Below are 12,574 nucleotides of genomic sequence, written 5' to 3' on the forward strand. Positions count from 1 at the left end.
AATTGGTTAGATTGTTGCTGAAAAACAAATAGTAAACCCTGTCTCTTGGGGTGTCTCTATAGGCTTGGCACATCTATCCACTGGGATTTCTGCCGATTCTTCAAGGCAAAACAGCTCCAGCTTCATCAAATTGGACAACCAACCCCAGGATGATTCAGAAAACCTTCGTAAAAAGATATTTCTTCTTAAATGCCACTTTTTCCTTAACTATAGATTTAAGAAGAAAGTTAAGCAAAGTTGCTATTCTTCGAAAAGGTTTTGGGAAATTTTCTTGGGCGATTTCTTATGTTTCTCATGGCTAGACCCCTTTTTTCTCCATTTCCGCCTGAATGACGTGCCCAAAGTAAACTGCCTGTAGCTCAGGCCCTGTAAGGCGTCTAGATGTGGCAGGTAAGGCGGAGTCAGGCGCAGGACACAGAGATGAGTCATTCACATAACTTTACTCAAAACAACAAATATTCCAAGAAGGAAAATAATCAAGCTCACAAATACAGACCAACTTACAATGAACAAACACGCACAAAACCATGGGGGAACCAGAGGGTTAAATAAGGAACATATAATTATGGGAATGGAAACCAGGTGTGTACAATGAATACAAAACAAATGGAAAATGAAAAGTGGATCGGTGGCGGCTAGAAAACCGGTGACGTCGACCGCCGAACGTCGCCTGAATAAGGAGAGGGACCAACTTCGGCAGATGTCGTGACAGGCCCTGAAGCCAGGATATGCATATAATTGGTATCATTGAAAAGAAAACACTTTGAAGTTAGTATAAATGTCAAAATAATGTAGGAGAATATAACACAATAAATATGGTAGGAGAAAATCCAAAAAGAAACCAAACCGGAATCCTCTTAGAAATGCAAGAGAAAGGTTATATTGTAAATTAGCTCCCTGGATGTAATTCCTATGGCTTCCACAGGGTGTCAGAAGTCTATGATCAAGGTTTCAGGCTTGTAAATTCAAAAACGAATAAGAAATAACAGTTTTAATAGAAGGGCACAGTCTTGGAAATCCGTGTTTGCGCTCGCTATTGAACATACAGTGCCTTGCGAAAGTATTCGGCACCCTTGAACTTTGCAACCTTTTGCCACATTTCAGGCTTCAAACATAAAGATATAAAACTGTATTTTTTTTGTGAAGAATCAACAACAAGTGGGACACAATCATGAAGTGGAACGACATTTATTGGATATTCCAAACTTTTTTAACAAATCAAAAACTGAAAAATTGGGCGTGCAAAATTATTCAGCCCCCTTAAGTTAATACTTTGTAGCGCCACCTTTTGCTGCGATTACAGCTGTAAGTTGCTTGGGGTATGTCTCTATCAGTTTTGCACATCGAGACACTGAAATTTTTTCCCATTCCTCCTTGCAAAACAGCTCGAGCTCAGTGAGGTTGGATGGAGAGCATTTGTGAACAGCAGTTTTCAGTTCTTTCCACAGATTCTCGATTGGATTCAGGTCTGGACTTTGACTTGGCCATACTAACACCTGGATATGTTTATTTTTGAACCATTCCATTGTAGATTTTGCTTTATGTTTTGGATCATTGTCTTGTTGGAAGACAAATCTCCGTCCCAGTCTCAGGTCTTTTGCAGACTCCATCAGGTTTTCCTCCAGAATGGTCCTGTATTTGGCTCCATCCATCTTCCCATCAATTTTAACCATCTTCCCTGTCCCTGCTGAAGAAAAGCAGGCCCAAACCATGATGCTGCCACCACCATGTTTGACAGTGGGGATGGTGCGTGTTCAGGGTGATGAGCTGTGTTGCTTTTACGCCAAACATAACGATTTGCATTGTTGCCAAAACGTTCAATTTTGGTTTCATCTGACCAGAGCACCTTCTTCCACATGTTTGGTGTGTCTCCCAGGTGGCTTGTGGCAAACTTTAAACAACACTTTTTATGGATATCTTTAAGAAATGGCTTTCTTCTTGCCACTCTTCCATAAAGGCCAGATTTGTGCAATATATGACTGTTGTCCTATGGACAGAGTCTCCCACCTCAGCTGTAGATCTCTGCAGTTCATCCAGAGTGATCATGGGCCTCTTGGCTGCATCTCTGATCAGTCTTCTCCTTGTATGAGCTGAAAGTTTAGAGGGACGGACAGGTCTTGGTAGATTTGCAGTGGTCTGATACTCCTTCCATTTCAATATTATCGCTTGCACAGTGCTCCTTGGGATGTTTAAAGCTTGGGAAATCTTTTTGTATCCAAATCCGGCTTTAAACTTCTTCACAACAGTATCTCGGACCTGCCTGGTGTGTTCCTTGTTCTTCATGATGCTCTCTGCGCTTTTAACGGACCTCTGAGACTATCACAGTGCTGGTGCATTTATACGGAGACTTGATTACACACAGGTGGATTGTATTTATCATCATTAGTCATTTAGGTCAACATTGGATCATTCAGAGATCCTCACTGAACTTCTGGAGAGAGTTTGCTGCACTGAAAGTAAAGGGGCTGAATAATTTTGCACGCCCAATTTTTCAGTTTTTGATTTGTTAAAAAAGTTTGAAATATCCAATAAATGTCGTTCCACTTCATGATTGTGTCCCACTTGTTGTTGATTCTTCACAAACAAATACAGTTTTATATCTTTATGTTTGAAGCCTGAAATGTGGCAAAAGGTCGCAAAGTTCAAGGGGGCCGAATACTTTCGCAAGGCACTGTACTTCTTTCCGAAATAAATATTATAGTTTGATTACATTTTAGGGTATCTGAGAAGTAAATAGAAATGTATTTTGACTTGTTGAAACAAAGTTTAGGGGTAGATTTTCAGATTCCTTTCTCTGCAAGTTGAACAAGTGGATTACTCAAATCGATGGCACCAACTAAACAGACTTTTTGGGATATAAAGAAGGATTTTATCTAACAAAACGACACTACATGTTATAGCAAAAAGTAAGTGAATATTTAATCTTTATATATGAATGCATGAAACCTGTGCCGGTGGAAAAATATTTTGACTTCGGGCGCCATCCACAAAATCGCATGGCATGTTTTCGCTGTAATAGCCACTGTAAATCCGACAGTGCAGTTAGATTAACAAGAATTTAAGCTTTCAGCCGATATAAGACACTTATATGTACCTAAATGTTTAGAATCCATAATATTTATTTGAATTTATTTGAATTGCGCGCCCTCCAGTTTCACCGGAAGTTGTCCAGCTAGCGGGACCCCTTAAGCAAAAAGTTAAGAAGAAATTTGATTCTAGAAAATAAGGTTCTTGGAAATGTTCTAAATTCTAAGATAGCTAAACCCTTGTCTTAAACTCAGGGCAGTGAGAGAAAAGCTCATGAAAGGAATTGAACATGTTTAATTTACTCAAACTTTATCTGAAATATTCAGTATTGATTATTTTAAACCCAAGAACATGTTTTAGAACAGTAATCTCAATAACAAATATGCTAACATGATTGCCATTGATAGCTAGCTAAAACGGTCGCCGAGCAACAACCATCTTAAAACTTCTTAGGGATAGGGGGCAGTATTTTCACGTCCGGATGAATAGCGTGCCCAGAGAAAACTGCCTCCTACTCAGTCCCAGATGCTAATATATGCATATTATTATTAGTATTGGATAGAAAACACTGAAGTTTCTAAAACTGTTTGAATGATGTCTGTGAGTATAACAGACATCATTTCTCTCAGGCAAAAACCTGAGAGAAAATCCAAACAACCAAATCTGAGGTTTGTTGTTTTTGAACTCAGCCCCTATCGAATACACAGTGGGATATTGGTTATGTTGCACTTCCTAAGGCTTCCACTAGATGTCAACCGTCTTTAGAAAATTTTTGAGGCTTCTACTATGAAGGGGGGCTGAATGAGAGGGGAATGAGTCAGAGGTCTGCCAGCAGTCACGCGATGGTCACATGCATTTCACATGAGAGGTAGCTCTCGTTCCATTGCTTTTCTACAGACAATGGAATTCTCCGGTTGGAACATTATTGAACATTTATGATAAAAACATCCTAAAGATTGATTTGATACATAGTTTGATATGCTTCTACGGCCAGTAATATAACATTTTGGAATTTTCGTCCGACCTTTCCGCTGGACTTTCACGCGCGTTTGGATTTGTTTACCAAACGCCCTAACAAAAGGAGGTATATGGACATAAATTAACTTTTTTGAACAAATCAAACATTTATTGTGGAACTGGGATTCCTGGGAGTGCATTCTGATGAAGATCATCAAAGGTAAGTGAATATTTATAATGCTATTTAAGACTTCTGTTGACTGCGCAACGTGGCGGATATTTCTTTTGGCTGTTTTGGGCTCTGAGCGCTGTACTCAGATAAAGCTTTTTCCGTAAAGTTTAAAAAAAATCTGACACAGCGGTTGCATTAAGGCGAAGTTTACCTAAAGTTCCATGCATAACACTTGAATTTTCAACATTTATCACAAGTATTTCTGTGAATTGATGTGGTTCTCTGCAAAAATCACTGGATGTTTTGGAACTACTGAACATAACACGCCAATGTAAAATGAGATTTTTGGATATAAATATGCACTTTATTGAACAAAATATACATTTATTGAGTAACATGAAGTCCTATGAGTGTCATCTGATGAAAATCATCAGGTTAGTGATTAATTTTATATCTCAATTTGTGCTTTTTGTGACTCCTCTCTTTGGCTGGAAAAATGGCTGGGTTTTTTGTGACTTGGTGGTGACCTAACATAATCATTCGTGGAGCTTTCACTGTAAAGCATTTTTGAAGTCAGACACTGTGGCTGGATTAACGAGAATTTTAGCTTTAAAGTGGTGCCTAATACTTTTTTTTGTTTGAGAATTTTGATTTATGAGATTTCTGTTGATTTGTATTTGGCGCCCTGCAATTTCACTGGCTGTGAACTCCGTTCCCAGACAGGTTAACCTCTTTGAACTCTAGGGGCAGTATTTCATTTTTGGATAAAAAAACGTTCCCGTTTTAAACAAGATATTTTGTGACGAAAAGATGCTCAACTATGCATATAATTGACAGCTTTGGAAAGAAAACACTCTGACGTTTCCAAAACTGCAAAGATATTATCTGTGAGTGCCACAGAACTGATGCTACAGGCGAAACCAAGATGAAAATTCAAACAGGAAATTAGCAAAATTATTGAAGCGCTGTTTTCCAATGTCTCCTTATATGGCTGTGAATGCGCAAGGAGAGAGCCCACAATTTCTGCCGTTTCCCCAAGGTGTCTGCAGCATTGTGACGTATTTGTAGGCATATCATTGGAAGATTGACCATAAGAGACCACATTTACCAGGTGTCCGACCGGTGTCCTGCGTCGAAATTGGTGCGTAAAGCTCAACTGCAAGTATTTTTCCATTTAATTCAGAGAAGAAAGCAGACTTCCACGAATGATATATCAATGAAGAGATATGTGAAAAACACCTTGAGGATTGATTCTAAACAATGTTTGCCATGTTTCAGTGGATATTATGGAGTTAATTTGGAAAAATGTTCGGAGTTTTGGTGACTGAATTTTCATTTTTTTTCGGTAGCCAAAAGTGATGTACAAAACGGAGCATTTTTCTCTTACACAAAGAATCTTTCAGGAAAAACTGAACATTTGCTATCTAACTGAGAGTCTCCTCATTGAAAACATCCGAAGTTCTTCAAAGGTAAATGATTTTATTTGAATGCTTTTCTGGTTTTTGTGAAAATATTGCCCGCTAAATGCTACGCTAGCTATCAATACTCTTACACAAATTCTTGTTTATCTATGGTTGAATAGCATATTTTGAAAATCTGAGATGACAGTGTTGTTAACAAAAGTCCAAGCTTGAGAGCAAATATATTTATTTCATTTAATTTGCGATTTTCATGAATAGTTAACGTTGCGTTATGCTAATGAGCTTGAGGCTAAAAATAGGATCCCGGATCCGGGATTGCTCGACGCAAGTTAAGAAGTTCATAAGAAAATCATTACATCTTAAGATATTGTTGAGGAATTGCACTTACGAACTCTTATTTACTTTTTTTTTCTTAAGAAGCTTCTTACATTCTTGCGTAAGAAGTGTTTTGTAAATCTGGGCCCAGGTTGTCACAAGTGGACAGAGAATGTTTAATGGCTTATAAATCCATGTTGGAATAAGATAAGAGGATAGACACGGCCCCCATTTCAACCCAAGACCTTGGTCTTAATCTTATTGAAAATAGTCTTGTAAGATATACTGGTGCTGAGAAATACACTAATTAGTAAAAAAGTGTGACAACAAACCCCGGGCTCTCCCCTAATCAATCCAGGACTGTGCAACTCTTTAAAGTTGTGCAACAGCTCACATTTCAGCTCTTCTGAATACTTGTGATGGTGTTGTAACTCCTCTGCCCTTGAATCATGTTGAGTTCATGGTGCACAGGACCTATGGTCACAGTTTGAGTTCCTGTTACAATTGGGATCTTATTGGAATTCAGCCAACTCCTGCTCCACAAAGCTGGACATGAAAGGATCTATGCCAGCCAGGGAAAGATCAGGCCTCTCGCAGGTGGCTGGGGTGTCGACGATATCAAAGTACTTGAGAGTGTGGTAGGCCTTGGGTCCGCCATGATTGGGTGGCTTGTTAGTATGCTTGAATATTTCATGTCGGAGTCTGAAATGTGAGAGATAGCAGACAATTTACTGCCGGCAGAAATTTATTTATTCCCATGGCGTGTTCTGACCGAGACCTGTATCTGCTTGCCTACTATTTACTGTATGATGTGTGTAATGTGGCTCACTCACCGTTTCCCATGTTCTTCTGTGTAACAAGAGGTTTTCATCTCCTCCATGATGTCTGTGTCGCTGAAGGACAGTGGAGGGTGTCTAAGCTTGCTGGGCGAGTTGGACTGCAATTACATTTCGAAAGAGGCAGATCAGTAACATATAGAGAGAGACAAGAGAGAGACAGAGAGAGAGAGAGAGAGGGTGAGGGAGGATGAGAGGTAAAGGAAGGGAGAGAGGGGGAGATTGACAGAGGGGGAGCAAGAGAGAAGTTGATGAAGAGATTGAAGTAGGGAGAGCCAGAGGGAGAGAGAGGGTGAGGGAGGATGAGAGGTATAGGAAGAGAGGGAGGGGGAGATTGACGGAGGGGGAGCAAGAGAGAGAAGTTGAGAGGGAAAGGAAGAGAGATGAAGACATTGACGTAGGGAGAGCTAGAGGGAGAGAGATAGAGAGGGAGAGAGAGAGAGGGACAGAGAGAGAGTAGGTGAGAAGGAGAGGAGAGCGAGTGACAGAGATACAAAATAATATGAGATAGAGAGGAAATTGGGATAAAAACAAAAGGAGAGGGAGAGATTCCAAATCTGCCCTGTACATGTATTTGCCCTGAACATTCCACTCTGGCAGCGTTAATGAAGACGCTCAGAAATTACCTTTTTTTTTACATACCTTTTGCTCTGTGCTCATGGCCTCAGAGTTGTCAGCGTTACTGACATCGGACACTCTGGTCTCTCCCTCCAGGATGTGGTGAGCTGGCATGCTCAGAGGGTCGATCAGGATCTCATAGGGAACGGCAGGATGCTTCCAGGAGGAAGGGGTGTGGATGCTCCAATTGTCCCGCTGCCCAAACGTCCCTAAGGAGAAAGAGATAGAAAGAGAGAAACCATTTGTACTTTAACTCAGTTACTTTCAATCATTTTTGCTTTAAATTGGTCAGTGTTGAGAGTTAGAAAAAAGGTACATGATGATGTTAGTACAAAGGAGGAGTTGTAGTAGGAAGGTAGTATTTAACTGATCTAAATACCATAATTATAACACTGGCAATTATTGTCACAACCTGATCTGGTTCATCTGTTCCTGTGATTGTCTCCACCCCCTCCAGGTGTCGTTTATTCTCCCCAGTGTATTTATCCCTGTGTTTCCTGTCTCTCTGTACCAGTGTATTTATCCCTGTGTTTCCTGTCTCTCTGTTCCAGTTCGTCTTGTATGTTTGTCAAGTCAACCAGCGTTTTTTTCCCCGTACTCCTTTTTCTATTCTCTTTTGCTAGTCCTCCCAGTTTTGACCCTTGCCTGATTTCTGGACTCCATTCCAGCCTGCCTGACTATTCTGCCTGCCCTTCGGTACCTACTGGACTCTGAACAGGTTTTGACTTTCTGTCTGTACATGCCCATTCTCTTGCCTACCCCTTTTTTGAACTAATTAACATCTAAGGCTCCAACCTTCTGCCTCCTGAATCTGCATCCTGGTCCCATCTTGTGCCCTTGTAATTATAATCTATACAAGGGAAGCATCTATCCCCGAAACATATCCCTATCTACTGAACATTAATCCTAAAACATAAATCATAAAACTTGTATACAGAGTAGGAGTAGACAACAGGACAAAAGACCTGTGTGATTTTTAACCCTACCTATGAACTCTCCGTCAGCACTCCACAGGCGCACAGTGCAGTCTATAGACGAGGTGAGCAGTACTTGGTCATCGTCAACAATCTGCAACCTGGACAAGATAGTAAAAAGATGGGAGGAAGTGAGCAAAATGAGCGAAATGTGAAGCACAATTTTGTTTATGTTTGAGAGGGTGTTCCCGATTAGGGGCTGCACGTACCCGGTGATGCTGCCAGTATGGGCACGCCAGTAGTTTTCAGCTGAATAAATAAAGTTGCTTTTTTTAGATCGAAATAAATCATGCTGTCTTTTGATCTCTTCTTATCAGACCTGTTCTAACGAGTTGAAAAAACTATCTTACCTCTCGGTGGGGTTCTCTCTGAGCCAAGAGCGTATGTCTTTATGTCATAAACATAGACATAGCCAAGTTGATCAGCCGCATACAGTGAGGTGTCTTCCTTTGTCACTGCCAGTTTAGTGATCAGCTGCTGGAACCTAGACTGAAGAACATACTCCTTTAGTTACACTTGGTTCAAAACGTTCACAAAAAAGCCTCAAACATTTTATATATAAAGTGGGGCAAAAAAGTATTTAGTCAGTTCTCCCACTTAAAAAGATGAGAGGCCTGTAATTTTCATCATAGGTACACTTCAACTATGACAGCCAAAATGAGAGAAAAAAAATCCAGAAAATCACATTTTAGGATTTTTGATTAATTTATTTGCAAATTATGGTGGAAAATAAGTATTTGGTCACCTACAAACAAGCAAGATTTCTGTCTCTCACAGACCTGTAACTTCTTCTTTAAGAGGCTCCTCTGTCCTCCACTCGTTACCTGTATTAATGGCACCTGTTTGAACTTGTTATCAGTATAAAAGACACCTGTCCACAATCTCAATCAGTCACACTCCAAACTCCACTATGGCCAATACCAAAGAGCAGTCAAAGGACACCAGAAACAAAATTGTAGACATGCACCAGGCTGGTAAGACTGAATCTGCAATAGGTAAGCAGCTTGGTTTGAAGAAATCAACTGTGGGAGCAATTATTAGGAAATGGAAGACATCCAAGACCACTGATAATCTCCCTCGATCTGGGGCTCCACGCAAGATCTCACCCCGTGGGCTCAAAATGATTTACAAGAACGGTGAGCAAAAATCCCAGAACCACACGGGGGGGACCTAGTGAATGACCTGCAGAGAGCTGGGACCAAAGTAACAAAGCCTACCATCAGTAACACAATACGCCGCCAGGGACTCAAATCCTGCAGTGCCAGACGTGTCCCCCTGCTTAAGCCAGTACATGTCCAGGCCCGTCTGATCGTGAGATTTTGAGTGGAAACTTCCTTCCATCAGCAAGGGCATTGAAGATGAAACGTGGCTGGGTCTTTCAGCATGACAATGATCCCAAACACACTGCCTGGGCGACGAAGGAGTGGCTTCGTAAGAAGCATTTCAAGGTCCTGGAGTGGCCGAGCCAGTCTCCAGATCTCAACCTCAGAAAATCTTTGGAGGGAGTTGAAAGTCTGTGTTGCCCAGCAACACCCCCAAAACATCACTGCTCTAGAGGAGATCTGCATGGAGGAATGGGCCAAAATACCAGCAACAGTGTCAGGACCCGGTTACGAACCTGGGTCTCCGGAGTGAGAAACAGTCACTTAACCAACTGAGCCACGAATAGTCAGCAGAACCCAGAAGATGAGGCAGACACAGCAGTACTTAAGACGGCGTATTTAATAAAGTAAAAAGGAGAAGTCCTTCAATACAAAATGGCAAATCCAAAAGGTGGTAGGTATAGCACAAAAAAGCCTCAAGAGATATTCAAAAAACAGAATTCCACAAGAGCGTCCACCGGAATCGACAAGAATACACAGAACACTAGGGCTGGGTGCTAACATACAAACACAGAGCACAGAACTGAGGGAAACTAAGGGTATAAATACAATCAGGGGAAACGAGGCACAGGTGCAAATAATAATGGGAATCAAGGGAAAAAACATAAGGTCAAAAAGCACAATGGGGGCATCTAGTGACCAAAACCCGGAACAACCCTGGCCAAATCCTGACAAACAGTGTGTGAAAACCTTGTGAAGACTTACAGAAAACGTTTGACCTCTGTCATTGCCAACAAAGGGTATATAACAAAGTATTGAGAAACTTTTGTTATTGACCAAATACTTATTTTCCACCATAATTTGCAAATAAATTCATAGAAAATCCTATAATGTGATTTTCTGGATTTTTGTTTCCCATTTTGTCTGTCATAGTTGAAGTGTACCTATGATGAAAATTACAGGTCTCTCTCATCTTTTAAAGTGGGAGAACTTGCACAATTGGTGGCTGACTAAATAATTTTTTATTATTTTGTTTTATTTTATTTTCTTATTTATTAATAGTAGCCTATCATTTATAACATGTTAGCATTACAATATGCATTTTAAGCATTTACTACAGTACTAATATATTTCAAAGCATTTATACACATTGAGTAATAATTTATAATTGCTTGTTCAGGAAAGGTACTATAATAAAATGGTGTTATTGCTGGTTTCTAGAAAAATCCATAGATTTTAACATAAAAAGGAGCAGATGGAAAGTTGCCATGGTAACACATACTGCCTCGAAGTTGGCCAATAATTTCCCACCGTTGAGCACGTTCCAGAAATGAATGCAACCTTTGTTTGAAGACATAGAATAATACATCATTAGAACATATTCCTCTGTGAATTGCACTGCACAATATATTAGAATACATTTTGTTTCTTATAACATATCATATGCCGTTAAGCAGACGCTTTAATCCAAATCGACTTAAAGTAATGTGTGCATACATTTTCCTATGGGTAGTACCAGCGGGAATCAAACTCATGATTCCTGGCACTCACCTGTGGGTCCTGAGGACAGGAGGCATGCAGCGGAGGAGAACTTAGCATGTAATGCTCGGCTCCTCAGGAAGATGATGCTGGGAACACAGGTATCCATCCCTTATAGGGCACAAACATCCCACAGTTTGTATTTTTTTCCTATTCCCTTTTAACTTAGTCCCTTTATACTGCATATTCCTCATTTAGCTTTGAAAAACAATTATTTACCTTGAGGATTGTTCTACACTCAAAATAAAAAAGGATACGGTCAAGATGCATTTCTGTTTCCCAGGGTACAAATGTAGGGCACACTAATGATTGGTGGTGATCTGTACCTTTGCTTAATAGAAATTAACAATGTATTGAAGAAAGGTATATATATATTTGTACCGACACAAGGAACAATAATGAATCCACCTGTGCCATCTCTTTAGAGGTGTGGCTTAGTGGGGACGGGGCTTTCAGTTAGCTCTTTTTGGCCACCCATCCATGAGTGGAAGTGTTGTACCAGTTGAAGTGTTCTATAGTTATGTTAATTCAGGTTGTCTAAAGTCTTTATAATAGCTAACATAAGAGCAGTTGACGAGAGCTTTTATTAATATGGTAGCACCCTTCACCCAACACCTTGCTACCTCATCAAGCAGTCCGGGCCTCAAGGCGTAATGGTTAAGTTGTTGTCTTGCCAGTTGCTGGACCTGGGTTTGAGTCCAACTCGAAGACACATGCTTATTTTGCTACATTCAGACAATTGGAGTGGTGTGTACACTTAAAGGCACACATGGCTTTGTCATTGTGGTGGTATCCTAAAAAGGCAAATTTGCACCTTTTCTAAAGGTGCACTTTTATACACTATTGTCTTTTCTAAGGTACAAACTGCAAGGGTACAATTCGTTACCCATAACTAATGGTACAATGGATGTATCCTAAAGCGTTTGTACCCTTTTAAGTACAAATCAGTACCTTTTCTTCAAAGAGTGTAGGCTTTAGCTACACTCTATGGCATGCAGGCGAACCACTCCGGTTTGATAGTGTGATCTGACCTTGGGCATGGCAGCAGTCAGGTTGCAGAGGGCTGGCAAAGCGACACTGGATGTGTCCGGAGACCAGGTTCCACACAATGACCTCCCCGTCATAGCTGCTGGTGGCTAGAAGGGAGGGGGGACACTGGGCCACACACAGGATGTCCTCTATGTGGCCCCTCCTCTGGAGACATCACAGTAAGACCATTCAATTATATTCTATAATTGTATTCAATTCTAGTCTATTCTATTCTATATTTCCATTCTATAATTCTATTGTATTGAATTTAATTGTATTCTATTCTATTAAATGTATCTTTATTCGTCCCCACCAGCTCTACATCACTGGCCAACAAGAGCTTGAATGGTCGACAGCAGGAATG

At 40.5% G+C, this 12,574-nt stretch overlaps 1 protein-coding gene across 1 annotated transcript in view; it reads right to left on the minus strand.

Moving 5' to 3' along the window:
- Positions 1–5,615: 5,615 nt before the first annotated feature.
- wdr95 (WD40 repeat domain 95) overlaps positions 5,616–12,574 on the minus strand; it is a 28,383-nt gene continuing 21,424 nt past the window's right edge. Inside the window, exons 22-30 of the mRNA XM_064984134.1 lie at positions 12,213–12,375; positions 11,194–11,292; positions 10,925–10,983; positions 8,671–8,809; positions 8,530–8,569; positions 8,333–8,421; positions 7,371–7,555; positions 6,726–6,829; positions 5,616–6,594 (exon numbers count right to left, since the gene is read on the minus strand). Of these exons, the coding sequence (XP_064840206.1) occupies positions 6,405–6,594; positions 6,726–6,829; positions 7,371–7,555; positions 8,333–8,421; positions 8,530–8,569; positions 8,671–8,809; positions 10,925–10,983; positions 11,194–11,292; positions 12,213–12,375 (1,068 nt within the window). The 3' untranslated portion in view covers positions 5,616–6,404. The remainder of the gene's footprint in view (positions 6,595–6,725; positions 6,830–7,370; positions 7,556–8,332; positions 8,422–8,529; positions 8,570–8,670; positions 8,810–10,924; positions 10,984–11,193; positions 11,293–12,212; positions 12,376–12,574) is intronic.

This window comes from Oncorhynchus masou, chromosome 13 (genome assembly GCF_036934945.1).
Source record: "Oncorhynchus masou masou isolate Uvic2021 chromosome 13, UVic_Omas_1.1, whole genome shotgun sequence".
Taxonomy (NCBI): Eukaryota; Metazoa; Chordata; class Actinopteri; order Salmoniformes; family Salmonidae; genus Oncorhynchus; species Oncorhynchus masou.